Source organism: Bos javanicus, chromosome 7 (assembly GCF_032452875.1).
Source record: "Bos javanicus breed banteng chromosome 7, ARS-OSU_banteng_1.0, whole genome shotgun sequence".
NCBI lineage: Eukaryota > Metazoa > Chordata > Mammalia > Artiodactyla > Bovidae > Bos > Bos javanicus.
The window spans coordinates 40,236,301-40,249,705 of record NC_083874.1 but is presented as its reverse complement, the minus strand read 5'-3'; the positions used below and the strand labels follow the sequence as shown (position 1 = coordinate 40,249,705).

The following is a 13,405-nucleotide window of genomic DNA, read 5'->3' as shown; positions in this document are numbered from 1 at the left end:
GATGTCACTATCACAATGGAACCTGCCCTGACCTCTTTCTTAATACTGTGACCATCCCCAGCTCATCCCCAGTATCCATTACCTGATATTGCTCAACGTTCTTCTTCCTCTCCAGTGCAAATCAAACATAGCAGATCATGTTATTGATTTTGTCCTGCCCTTCTCACCGATCCCCTCAGCCAATCACAGACACACCCTGAGAACCTGGAATAGAACCTAGCACCATGAATGCCTAGTGAGTACTCAGTACACATTTGTCAAATAACTGAATGGCCCCACACATTCAGTAAGGTAGACAGCATTATCCATTTTTTGGGTGAAGAAACTGAGCACAGAAAGGTTAAGTATAGCCAAGATCATCTGGTTAGGAATTGACAAGGCAGGTTTTAACCTGGGTGCTCTGACTCATAACCACTGTACTGAGCAAAATGCAGTAAATAAACACAAAGCTTCGAAGAGAGAGTTCACAGAGAGGTGTCAGTTCAGGGGAAGAAACTAGACAGGGCAGTGATCTGATGCTGTGAGTTAGGGATTTCTGGGCTCTGAATGTACCTGCTTTAGAACTGCAGTGGACAGAACTATGAGCTCAGATTACCAACACTTAACAGGTAGTTCCCTCACCCAAGCGATCACAGGGCTGGAAACTCAGGCATATAGGATCTGGACTTTTAGAGCAGGCTGTACTATTTGCCAAAGCACCGTAGTCTGACCTGCCTTGGCTAATCCTTGGTTCCTCCCCTGCTCTCCTCCAAGCCATGGTACCTGGCTGGTGCTCCTGAAAAAGGGGTACACATGAGTTCTGTTGAATCCAGTTAAATCTGAAGGGGGTAGTTCCCACTGGTATCTGCAGGTTCCAGGGAGATGGCTGACCCTGCCTGCACCTGGCTGTCATTTGGGGGACCAATCACTGTTCACAAAAATGAATTTTACTCCTTTGCTTTATCTCCTGCAAAAGTCACAGAATCCAAGCATATCCCAAACGGCGGCTCCCTGTTAACTCCCTTACTCAGGAATGATTATTTGTTATTTAGAGGAAGAAACAAAAGGCTCCCAAGTCCTTGAAATGAGGAAAGCAATGCCAAGAAATCCAGTTCCAGACCCCCCTTGGTGGTCCAGTGGTTTAGATTCTGTGCTTCCAATTCAGAGGGTGCATGTTCCACCCCTGGTTGGGGAACTAAGACGCCACATGCCATGCAGCACCACCAAAAAATATATAAATAAATAAATAAAGTTTCAGGGTCCATCCACCTCTTTCACATCTGTTCAACCAGCCCACTTCCTTTCTTTAGGGGAACTGGTATTGTTCTGCTTGATCTGACCGGACATTAGTTATCTGCAGTAGTGTATCCTCTCTAGTCTGTCTGCATGCTCAGTCATGGCAAGAATACTGGAGTGGGTTGCCATTTATTTCCTCCTTCAGGGGATCTTCCAGACCCAGGAATCCAATCCGCATATGCAGTGGCTCCTGCATTGGCAGGAGGATTCTTTACCAATTCTTTACCACTGAGCCACCTGGGAAGCCCATCCTCTTCAGCAGATAGAGACATCTCTGCCTTCTTCTATGGGAAAGTTCAACTTCAGTGCTCAGCAGATGAAAAAAGAGAACTGTCGGTGTCAATCAGCTCTGCTCAGGACCCCCAGACATGCTTTCTCCCAAGCTCCAGAACTGGAAGATTAAGGATGGTCCCAGGAAGACCTGTCTTCGAGCTACATGTTCAGCATAGTGTAGTGGCAAGGAGCCCTGTCTAGAAGTCCAGAGGCCCTAATTCTTCCTGGCCTTCGCCACGACTCGACTTCAAGTCAAAGTCCATTAGCCCGTTCCCCTGACCCAGTGTGAACAGCTAGCTACACCCTACACTTAAGGGAGCAATAAGCACCCCGACCACCCACTGGGGGCCAAGATGGACCGAAGTCCCTCTGGGCCCTCCCTGGGTTGTCCTGATGCCCAGAAGGGACGTGTAACGAGTAGCTGTGAAACTCCGCAAACCCTCTGAAAGCCAGGGCTGACACCTTGGGCATCCGATAGAGGACAGAGGCGGGAGGTGTCTTCCTTTCCCGAGCCTTCCTTGCCTCTCCAGCGGCCGCGGGTCGAGGGTAGAGGAGGGGTTTAGGCTGGAAGGAGGTTGGGCCTGCAGGCGTGGCGGGGGGCGGGGGGGGGGGGTGCCACACCGGGATTCTGAAATATAACGGCCCGCGGTGCGCCGCAGCCTTCTTCCTCCGCTCCCCCTCCCAACTCCAGCATTCAGCCTCGGCTCCCGGATCGGCCCTTCTGGGAGTAAATAAGCCCCTCGTACGAGTCCCAAGGCGGAGAACAGAGAAGGGAGGAGCCCCGAGACCAACCTTCCCACAGGCGGCCGCCCACAGCAGGGCGCACCCGCGCGACCCTCCCGCTGGCCCGGTTCTCTGCCCCGCCACTTCGCCACTCGCCTCCAGGCGCGGTCCCCGTCGCGCCTTCGAGGCCCCTGCCTCCAGCCCCGCCTCGACGCGCGCCCCCGGCGCAAGCCCGCGGGGAGGCCCGGCAGAGGCGGCTTGACGGACCCACAAAGCCCCCGGCCAGGCGCCGAGGCCTGGGCGCGCGCGAAGCGGGGCGTGGCAGGGCGGGGCGCGCCGGCCGGGCCGGGCCGGGGGTGTCGAATGTCACCCCTAGCGCACACCTCGGCCGGGGGGCGGAGGAGAGAACCACTGAGATGCGGAGACCTCCCCGGTCCTAGAGCGGAGCAGGAAGTGTCCCAGGGGAGGGAGCCGGAGGGCTTCGGCCTTTCCTTTCCTCAGCGTCCGGCGGGCTCCGGAGGCGGTCAGGCCTGTACGGCCCGCCAACTGGGACTCGGCGAGGAGGTGAGTGCGGCCCGGGCGGCCCCGGTTTCTGCGGCCCGCGCACGCGACTGCGCGCTCCTCGGTCCCCTGGCTCCCAGCCCCGCGCGCTCCGGCCTCCCTTCCCAGGGCTGAACTCTGAATCTCTGGGCAGGGGGATGAGACGACACAAATGTTTTTCAGGCGCCTGCATTTGATCCCACTTCTTCCCTCTTAAGCGGAGCCGTGGTTTTCTGGATGAGCAGGAAACAGGATCTTGGCTAGCCAGGGACAGAGTGGCCCTCGCAGAGAACCCGCCTCAGGAAGGACACCCGGGAGACCGGGCTGGAAGGATGAGGAGCTGCCGCCGTAGACTTCCGCCGCAGGAGGGCTTTGAGGTAGACGCTGAGAAGGAGTTCCATGCTGTGAGGTGAGGAGCCGGGAGCTGGCTAGAGTGGAGGTGGGTGCGGGTGTATAGGGAGGGAAAAAGGAGAGAAATCTGGATCAAAGGAAAGCTTGCCCCTTTCCTTGGCATACGGTATGCTCATCCCCTTCCCTTTCAGCTCATCCAGCTCCGTTCCTTCTCGTAGAGCGGCTTATAAGTACGCCCCGCCCCCTGTTGGATCCTCTTGAATTAATCAACGTTAATTCATTCATCACTCATCATTTCTGAGCTTCCTACGTGCCGGTGCCAGGGTGACAGGCTGTCTGGTTAGGAATGATGGGCTAAGCCCAGAGCCAGATGCCCTAGAGTACTAAGGGTGGGTGCAGACCTGAGGAACCTCAAGGCCCTGGAGGTGTGTGATGGCCGAGTTCAGGGAAGGTGGAGTTGAGTAGGACTGAGATTGGGTGTCAGATGCATGAGCAGACACTGGGGGAAATCCGGTGGTGGGGCAAACTGTAATGTGTGCTGGCATGCTGGGGAGCCTCCTAAACCGGGTGTTGAGAGCAAGGGACCACGTCCAATGATCTCAGAGGCCTGATGGTGGGGGAGGGGACCGTATTTGCCATTCGTTTTCCCTGGGTCCCGTACTCTGGTTTAGTGGCTGCTACTCTGATGTTGCCCTGCATATGTTCACTGAGGAGATGCAGGGGCTCCTGAGCCCCTCATATGTGGAGGCTGTGCCATTAGTGCCCCACCTCTGTCCTGCCTGGGGAAGGTCTGTGAGGTGTGTGTGGTTTTCTTCATTGTGGTTTGAAGATGACAAGAGAAGAGAAGGCAAGATGGGTGGAGGCCAGGTCAAAAGTCCAGACATCTTTAAATATATACTGAAGTTTACTATTCAGACTTTAGTGAATTGGGTGGAGGCTCCTTTTAAAACCCCGGTGCTTTTAAATACTTACTGTTATTTTTCTGTAGTTAACTCAGGGTGTGCCTCTTTTGACTCTCCCCATCTCTTGTTTGGGGGCTTCCCTGGTGGCTCAGCAGTAAAGAATCTGCCTGTAATTCAGGAGATGCAGGTTAGATCCCTGGGTCGGAAAGATCCTCTGGAGGAGGGCATGACAACCCAGTCCAGTATTGTTGCCTGGAGAATCCCCATGGACAGAGGAGCCTGGCAGGCTACAGTCCATCGCATCACAAAGAGTCGGACACAACTGAGCAACTGACATGCACACATGCTTCTTTTGTCTGGGTGTCTTCTGGGCTGTCTGCTTTCTTCCCTGCTTCCTGGTGCATACTCCACTGAGCAAGGCTTACTCGCTCTGTGTTGGTCTAACTCTGATAGCACTCACTACCAGCAGGGTGAATTTCCTGTCCTGGATCAGCTTTGAAGGCTTTTCCTGTGCATGTCTGTCTTTGTCTTTTCAGCTCATTTTGTAAAGGTCTCAAGGGCAAGGACGGTGACTTTGGCTCTGAAGCCTCAAGATAGCGGCCTTCTCAGCTCGTCCATTTCAGGTCCCTTCCAGGAGGACCTGGCCATCGAAGGTACCACAGAGTGTTAATTACCATCTCTCTCCTGCATGCGGCCCCATTGGTCTCCTGGGACGCTTGGAACACCAGTGCCACGTTGAAATGTCACTGCTTTTCTCCTGGACTGCCTGCCTTGTTCATCCAGTCCTCAGTTAGGGAAATCATATAATGATGCTTTTGGGAATGGGGTTGTTCCTTCTCTGCCTTTATGTAAGGATCATCCACCCTGACAAATGTCACATATCCTGGTGCTTCTCCCAAAGGCTGATCTCTGTGGGCTTTTTCACTTTTCCCATCACCACCCCCAAAAAACTACTACAGGAGACCAGAACATTGAAGCCAGTGATTTCTGTTTGGAAATAGGGTCGTCTTCTGCTGCTGACCCCCATCAAATCCCATCATGCCCACAGCCCTGTGCCCCCGAGTCTTGGCTCCAAAGGAAAGTGAGGAGCCCAGGAAAATGAGGAGCCCACCGGGAGAGAACCCTTCCTCCCAGGGTGAGCTTCCCAATCCCGAGTCCTCCCGCCGCCTCTTCCGACGTTTCTGCTACCAGGAGGCTGCAGGCCCCCGGGAGGCCCTACACCGCCTCTGGGACCTATGCCGGGGCTGGCTGCGACCTGAAAGGCACACCAAGGAGCAAATCCTGGAGCTGCTGGTGCTGGAGCAGTTCTTGGCCATCCTGCCCCGGGAGGTCCAGGGCTGGGTGCGGGCCCAGGAACCTGAGAGTGGTGATCAGGCTGTGTCTGCTGTGGAGGCCCTGGAACGAGAGCCGGGGAGACCCTGGCAATGGGTGAGCAGAGGGGGCTGGGCTAAGCTGGCTGGGAGGATGGGAAGGGAAAGGGAGAGAGTGGGGCTGGGCAGCAGATGTGGAGAGGGTGGCCACGCGCTTTGATGCTTTGGTGGGGTCACGTATTCCCTGGCCAGGGATGAGGAATTCCATCTAGAGCCATGTGCTTTCGTTATGTCCACATTGAAGTTTGATACCCCCAAAAGGCAGAATCCTTTACCTAAAGGCTCTAATTTGTGACACGGTTATGTCATCTCTCTTTATAGCCTGAACAAGGTGGGTCTGTGCTTCTAGTGGTTGTGTTAATGGTCAGCAGGCCCAGGGAGGGGGAAGTTTGCCCAGTCCCTGGCACAATTGCTGGTCCTCATCTGGCCAGGGACCTCTCCACCGAGCTCTAAAGAGCCCTCTCTGGGATTGCAGCTCAAGCACTGTGAAGACCCTGTGGTGATTGACGATGGGGACAGCCCTCCAGACCAAGAGCAAGAGCAGCTGCCAGCAGAGCCCCACAGTGACCTTGCAAAGAGCCAGGATGCCCAGCCCATAGCTCTGGCTCAGAGCCCTGGGCTTCCAAGCAGGCTCTCAGGCCAGCTCAGCGGGGACCCAGGTAGGGTGCCCATGGGAGTGGGGGAGGGGCGTTTGTTCTGGCCCTGTGCTCTTGGAAGTAGCTCTTGACATTTTTGGTTCTCTCCTGCCCCCTGAGTGGCTCTGAACCTTTTTCAGGGTCTGGTCCTTCCCTAGAACAATTGAATGAGAATCTCATGAGAGTGTCCTCTTCGTGGTGCCAGGTCTGCCCAGAGGGACCTCTTCTGTGAGTAGGTGTTTTTTGAGGCTGCATCATCTCACTGCTTTGAGGGCGCATCTCTGAGTTTGTTTTGTTGGTTTGGAGACAGCTGGGCACCATCACTGTCCAAATAGGGCCTGCGTGGGGAGCTGAGTATAGCCATGTCCTCTTATCTCTCTGAACATCTCTTTTCTCACTTAAGTAGCTTCTGCTCTCAAGATTTTATAATGTTGAAAGAAAATATAAAAATGCCCCCTAGGGAACAGGGTGATATGTGTGTCTCAAAATTGTACTTATTTTAATTGAAAATATTTTATTGTTAACCATTGTGTGAGCCTTCAGCAAGTTGAAATCTTTTTGCTGATGAAAGGTCTTGCCTCCGTGTTGGTGGCTGCTGACTCATCAAAATGGCAGTTGCTGAAGGTTGGCGTAACTGGCAGTGTCTTAAAATGAGACAGTAATTAACTTTTGCCTCATCGATTGAATCATTCCTTTCAGGAACAATTTTTCTATAGTATATAATGCTGTTTCATAGCATTTTACCCACAGAACTTCTTTCTTTTTAAAATAGAATCAGTCCTCTCACTGTCATTGCTGTATCAATTGAGTTCATGTAATATTCTAAAGCTTTTGTTGCCATTTCACCAGCAGTCTTCACAGCACCTTCACCAGGAGTAGATGTCATCTCAAGAAACTGCTTTCTCTACTCATCCATAAGAAGCAACTCTTCAAGTTTTATCATAAGATTTTCACAAGTCAGTCACATCTTCAAGCTCCACTTCTAATTCTGTTTCTTTGCTGTTTCTACCACATATGTCATCTCTTTCTCCGCTCAAGCCTTGAACCACTCAGAGTCATCCATGAGGATTGGTGTCAACTTCTTTTAAACTCCTGTTGTGTTGATGTTGATATTTTGGTATCTTCCCATGAGTGGTTTTTTTTTTCCTGGCCAGGCCGATTTGTGGGATTTTTGTTCCCCGACCAGCTATTGAACCTGAGCCCTGGCAGTGAAAGTGCTGAGTCCTAACCACTGGTGGTGGTGGTTTAGTCGCTAAGTTGTGTCCAACTCTTACGACCCCATGGACTGTAGCCTGCCAGACTCCTCTGTGCATGGGATTCTCCAAGCAAGAATACTGGGGTGGGTTGCCATTTCCTTCTCCAGGGGATCTTCCTGATCCAGGGATCAAACCTGGGTCTCCTGCATTGCAGACAGATTCTTTACCTACTGAGCTATGTGGGAAGCCCCTAACTACTAGACCACCGGGAACGTTCTCATGAATATTCTAATGGCATCTAGAACAGTGAATCCCTTCCAGGAGATTTTCAGTTTACTTTGTCCAGATCCATCAGAAGAATCACTGTGTATGGCAGCTATAGCTTTGTGAAATGTATTTCTTACCTTAAATAATAAGACTTGAAAGTTGAAACTACTCTTTGATCTATGAGCTTCAGAATGGATGTTGTGTTAGTAGGCATTAAAACAACATTAATCTTGTATATCTCCATCAGAGATCTCTTGGGAGACTATTCAAAAAGCAGTACTATTTTGAAAGGAATCTTTATTTCTGAGCAGTAAGTCTCTTCAGTGGGGCTTAAAATATTCAGTAAACCATGTTGTAACCAGATGTGCTGTCATCTAGGCTTTGCTCCATTTATAGAGCACAGGCGGAGTGGCTTTAGCATAATTCTTCAGGGTCCTAGGAGTTTTGGAATGGTAAATGAGCATTGGTTTCAACTTACAGTCACCAGCTGTATTAGTGCCTAACAAAAGAGTCAGCCTGTTCTTTAAAGCTTTGAAGCCAGGCATTGCCCTTTCTGTAGCTATGAAAGTCCTATGTGGCATCTTCTTCCAATATAAGGCTGCTTTATCCACACTGAAAATCTGTTGTGCAGTGTAGGCGCCATCGTTAATGATGTTAACTTGATCTTCTGGATAACTTGTTTCATCTTTCACTTTTATTTTATGGAGAAGAGCTTTTTTCCTTGAATCTTGTGAACCAGCATTTGCTAGTTTCGAACGTTTTATTTATGGCTTTTTTACCTCTCTCAGCCTTTGTCGAATAAAAAGAAGTATGGCCTTGTTCTGGATTAGGTTTTGGCTTAAGGGAATGTTGAGGCTTGTTTGATCTATCCAGACCACTAAAACTTCCACTGTACCAGCAATAAGGCTATTGCACCTTCTTGTGTGTTCATTGGAGTAGCACTTTTAATTTCTTGCAATAATTTTTTGTTTGCATTCGCAACTTGGCTGTTTGATGCAAGAGGCCTAGCTTTTAGCCTGCCTCAGCTTTTTTTATTTTTAATATTTATTTATTTGGCTGATGGCATGCAGAATCTTTAATTGCTGCATGCAAACTCTTAGTTGCTACTTGTGGGATCTAGTTCCCTGGCCAGGGATTGAACCCAGGCCGCCTGCATTGGGAGTGCAGTCTTAGCCACTGGGCCACACAAGGGAAGAGTCTCAGTCTGTTTCAGCTTTTGATATGCCTTCCTCACTGTTTTAAATCTTCTAATGTGAGAGGTATGTGGCCCTTCCTTTCATTTGAATACTTAGAGGCCCTTGTAGGATTGTTCATTGGCCTTATTTCAGTATTGTTGTGTCTCACAGAATAGAGGTCCAAAAAGAGGGAGAGAAATCAGGGAGCCAGCACAACACACACAACATTTATCTGTTAAATTTGCTTATGTGGGCAGAGTTTATGGCACCCCAAAACAATTACAATAGTAACCAAAGTTACTGTATAGTAATAGTAATCAAAGATCACTGATCACAGGTCACTGTGACAGATAGGATAATAATGAAAAAGTTTGAAATATTACGAGAACTCTCAAAATGTGACACAGAAACATGAGGTAAGCAAATGCTGTTGGGAAATTGGCACCAGTAGGATTGCTTTGAGGCAGAGTTGCCAAAAATCTTTACTTTTTAAAACACATAATATCTGCAAAGTGCAATAAAATGAGGTATGTCTGGCTACCCATAAAATACTGACTGGGGGGTGAGTTGCCCATGATTTTTTATTTTTTTTTGGCTGCACTGTGGCGTTCACACTCTTAGTTGTGGCATGCAAACTCCTAGGGTTTTTGTTTTTTAATTTTAGTTATTTCTTTTTGTCTGTGCCAGCTCTTCGTTGCTGTGAGGGTTTTTCTCCAGTTGCGGTACATGGGCTTTTCATGCAGAGCCCAGACCCTAAGGTGTGCTTCAGTAGTTGCGGCGCATGAGCTCAGTAGTTGTAGTTCCCAGACTCTAGAGCACAGGCTCAATAGTTGTAGCGTACACACTTAGCTGCTCCAAGACTTGTGGAATCTTCCTAGACCAGGGATTGAACCTCCTGCATTGGCAGGTGGATTCTTTGCCACTGAGCCACCATGAAAGTCCAGGGAGTTTTTTTAAGATTTTTTTTTTTTTTTTTGCTGCACCTTGTAGCATGTGGGATCTAGTTCCCTAATCAGGGATTGAATCTGAGCCCCTACATTGGGAGCATGGAGTCTTAAACGCTGGACCACCAGGGAAGTCCCCTGCCCATGATTTTAGTTGTAATCACCATGGAAAAAATTGGTGCTCTCAGGTGGAAGAGAGTGACCTGTATGGTATGAGGGTTAGCTCAGGTGGACTTATCACTTTGTACTACAGTTATAGATGGCAGAAGAAAGCATAAGGAACCAGAAATCCATTCTTGGTGATTCACAGAAATTGTCTTTACTGTAATAAGCTTTGGAGTATAGAAAAGTTACATAGTACGTTTCTTTATGTGTGAAACTATACTAATTTTTGTACAAATCAAATAAACTCCAACCTTTCCTTGGTTAAAAGTCAAGACAGATGTGCTAGTTTTTTGGAGCTGCTGTAATACAGTCCCACAGACTGGGCAGCTGAAACAACAGAAATTTCTGTGTTCTAACATGGTCTTCATTATGTATGTCTGTGTCTTAATCTCCTCTTCTTATGAGAGCATCAGGCATATTGGATTAGGGCCCACTCCCATTACCTCATTTTAACTTAATTACTGCTTGAAAAATCCTATGTCCAAATATATTCCCGTTCTGAGGTATTGGGGGTTGGGTCTTTAATATGAATTCAGTGGAGATGCAATTCAGCCCACAACCACAGGCATGAGAAACAACCATTTGCCCAGATAAACAATGTTTCCCAGGTGGTACTAGTGGTAAAGAACCCACCTGCCATTGCAGGAGATCCAGGAGATGCAGGTTGAATCCCTGGGTTGGGAAGATCCCCTGGAGGAGAACCACCATGGCAACCCACTCCAATATTCTTGCCTGGAGAATCCCATGGACAGAGGAGCTTGGTGGCCTATAGCCCATAAGGTTGCAAAGAGTCAGACACGACTGAAGTGACACAGCATGCATGCCCATGCCAGCAGCCTGGGTTCTACAGGTTCTACAGGTGGCTATGAGAGGGTCTTAAGGAACTGTGTCAGCCTACTCACTTCCTGGTAGAGTTCTGAGATAAGCCAGCTGCTGCGTGTCAAAAGGGTCAGTGCTGCCATTTCCCTGAGCAATAATAAATGGACAAAGAAAGCATGATGAGAGTTAGCTATTAGCAATACCTTAAACGTTCAGGTGATTGATCACTGGGAAGAATTTCCAGTAAAAACCATATAGTTACTAGTCTTGAAGATTTTCCCCAAAATATAGTTTTTATTTAGAGGCTGAAAGCTTTTCAAAGTAATCCTCAAAGTATTGATATGCTCATTTATCATGCTCAAAGGTAGGGTAGGGCTGTGTTTTATCCCTCAGAAGGTGGTAGATATGAGAGCAAAATTAAAACATCCCTTCTTCAAGGGACTTCCTGGGTGGTCCAGTGACTGATACTCACTCTGTGCTCACAATGCAGGTGGCTCAAGTTTGATTCCTGGTCAGGGAGCTAGATCCCACATGCTGCAACTAAGAGTTTGCATGCTACAACTAAAGATCCAGCATGCCACAACAAAGATAAAAGATCCAGAGTGCCACAGCTAAGACCTGGCACAGCCAAATAAATTAAAAAAATAATTATTAAAAAAAAATCCCTTCCCCAAATCCATACCCACCAACCCTGAACTTCTGGCAGCAGAGTGATGAGGCTGCATCCCATAGGGAACTGCTCCCCAAATGTCACTGCTGGCTGAGCTGGCTCCTGTCTTGGGCTCTTGTTCCAAGTAGTCACACCTGCCCCTGTTTGCAGAAAGCTTTGCATCCCAGGTGTGAAAGGTGAGGAGCATTGGCTTCTATTTGGCACTGATTTTGCATTATGAACTGGGGTTAATCTGAATTTTCTCTAAACTGAGAGATGATAGTACATCCTTCCAAGTTTATTCTATGAAAGGAGCACTTTTTGAAACACAGCTCATTTGACATGACTGCACTGCATATACATGAGCCAGGTATATGGCTCACTTCTTGCAGAAGTGCAGGCAGGAGCTTGTCAGGGGAGAGAAATCACATGAGAATATAGCAGAGGCTCTTGATAGCCCAGGATAAGGGAGAGTGAGATGATCCCAGTGCTACACTCTACATTTTTTGTGTACATTTTTGTGTGATTAGTGGTTAGGGTATTGTGCCAAGTACTCTTCCAGGAGCATCTAATAGAGATAAGAAAGATAGGCTTCCTTAAGGAGCTTTGCAATTTATAAACTTATAAATGTATAAATTTACATTACACTGGAGTCCCACAAAATCTTTGTTGCCAACAGCTCTTACTGACCTTTTACTCCGTGGAGTTTTAACCTTTATTTCCCTCATATTATGGATGATAGAGCTGAGGTCCCTGGACCTGCAGGGAGTCACATAGCTGGTTGGTGGCAGAGCCAACTGGAACCCAAGCATTTCGTTTTAAAGCCCACATTGACATGTCTTAAAGCAAAGCAATAGAAACCCTATGATTTGCAAATGCTTTTTACGTACATCATCTGGTAATCCTTTTTCTACAGGTAAGAAAAGAGACTCAGATTTTTATGGGATTCTTTTCTGATCTCTTTCAGTCCTGCAAGACACTTCCATTCTTCAGGAAGCGAGTTTGAGGGATGCACAGCAGGTGACTACCTTCCAGCTACCCCCGGTGAGTGATTTCTGGGCAGTCACTCATGAGCCTTAGTGCTTGGCACATGTGTTTCAGTATCTATCAGGTACTGTGATGGTTGTTGAACATACACGACCCAAAGGAGATGAAACTCATATTTCTTATTAAAAATTGATATATCTTTGATTAGTGTGACACACAGGGAGATATTGTAAATTCAATATCTAATGAGCCTTGATATGCATCTTGTGGGAAAAAAGATGTATATTTTGATATTCAGTGTTGTTTTATCACTCTGTTGAAGATAGTTGCTGCCTAATGAACTAGAAATCACCATCATGAAAATCTTTTTTTTTTTTTTTTTTTGGTTTTAAAAAATTTATGGTAGTATAGGCATAACAAAATATACTATCTTAACCATTTTTCACATAGTGTTTTTAAGTGTTCAGTAATATTAAACATATTGATATTGTTGTGGAGCCAACCTCTAGTGTTTTTTCATCTGGTGGTGGTGGTGCTTTAGTCTCTAAGTCATGTCTGACTCTTGTGATCCCGTGGACTATAGCCTGCCAGGCTCCTCTGTCCATGGGATTCTCCAGGCAAGAATACTGGAGTGGGTTGCCATTTCCTTCTCCATCTGCCCAAGTTGAAATTCCTCACAAATTAAGTAACTCCCTCCATTCCTCATACCTCCCAGCCCCTTGAAGCCACCATTGTGCTTCTTCTATGATTTGACTACTCCAGATATCTCCTATAAGTGGAATCATACAGCATTTTTCTTTTCATGACTGGCTTGTTTCATTAAGCATAATGACCTCAAGGTTCATCCTTGAAGTAACGTGCAGAATCTCCTTCCTTTTTAAGGCTGAATAGTATTGCCTGTTATGTATATAATGCATTTTGTCTATCTGTTCATTCATTGATGGACACTTAGGTTGCTTCGGCCTTTTGTTAGTAATGCTGTTCTGAGATCATGGTGCACATGAAATTTATATATTTTTAATTTTTTTAGATAACTAAAATCACATATAGTTCAATTTACATGAAGTTGAATCTCTTATACTCATAAGAGATCCCTTACACTTTTATACTAAGTATAAGATTGCTTATACTTTT

At 47.5% G+C, this 13,405-nt stretch overlaps 1 protein-coding gene across 2 annotated transcripts in view; it reads left to right on the top strand.

Annotated features, from left to right (window-relative positions):
• Window positions 1–3,130: 3,130 nt before the first annotated feature.
• Window positions 3,131–13,405, top strand: part of ZNF496 (zinc finger protein 496) — a 45,999-nt gene continuing 35,724 nt past the window's right edge. For both annotated transcript variants that reach the window (XM_061423162.1, XM_061423161.1), the window contains exons 1-5: window positions 3,131–3,220; window positions 4,601–4,717; window positions 5,066–5,492; window positions 5,910–6,093; window positions 12,252–12,328. In XM_061423162.1, the coding sequence (XP_061279146.1) occupies window positions 5,103–5,492; window positions 5,910–6,093; window positions 12,252–12,328 (651 nt within the window). In that variant the 5' untranslated portion in view covers window positions 3,131–3,220; window positions 4,601–4,717; window positions 5,066–5,102. The remainder of the gene's footprint in view (window positions 3,221–4,600; window positions 4,718–5,065; window positions 5,493–5,909; window positions 6,094–12,251; window positions 12,329–13,405) is intronic.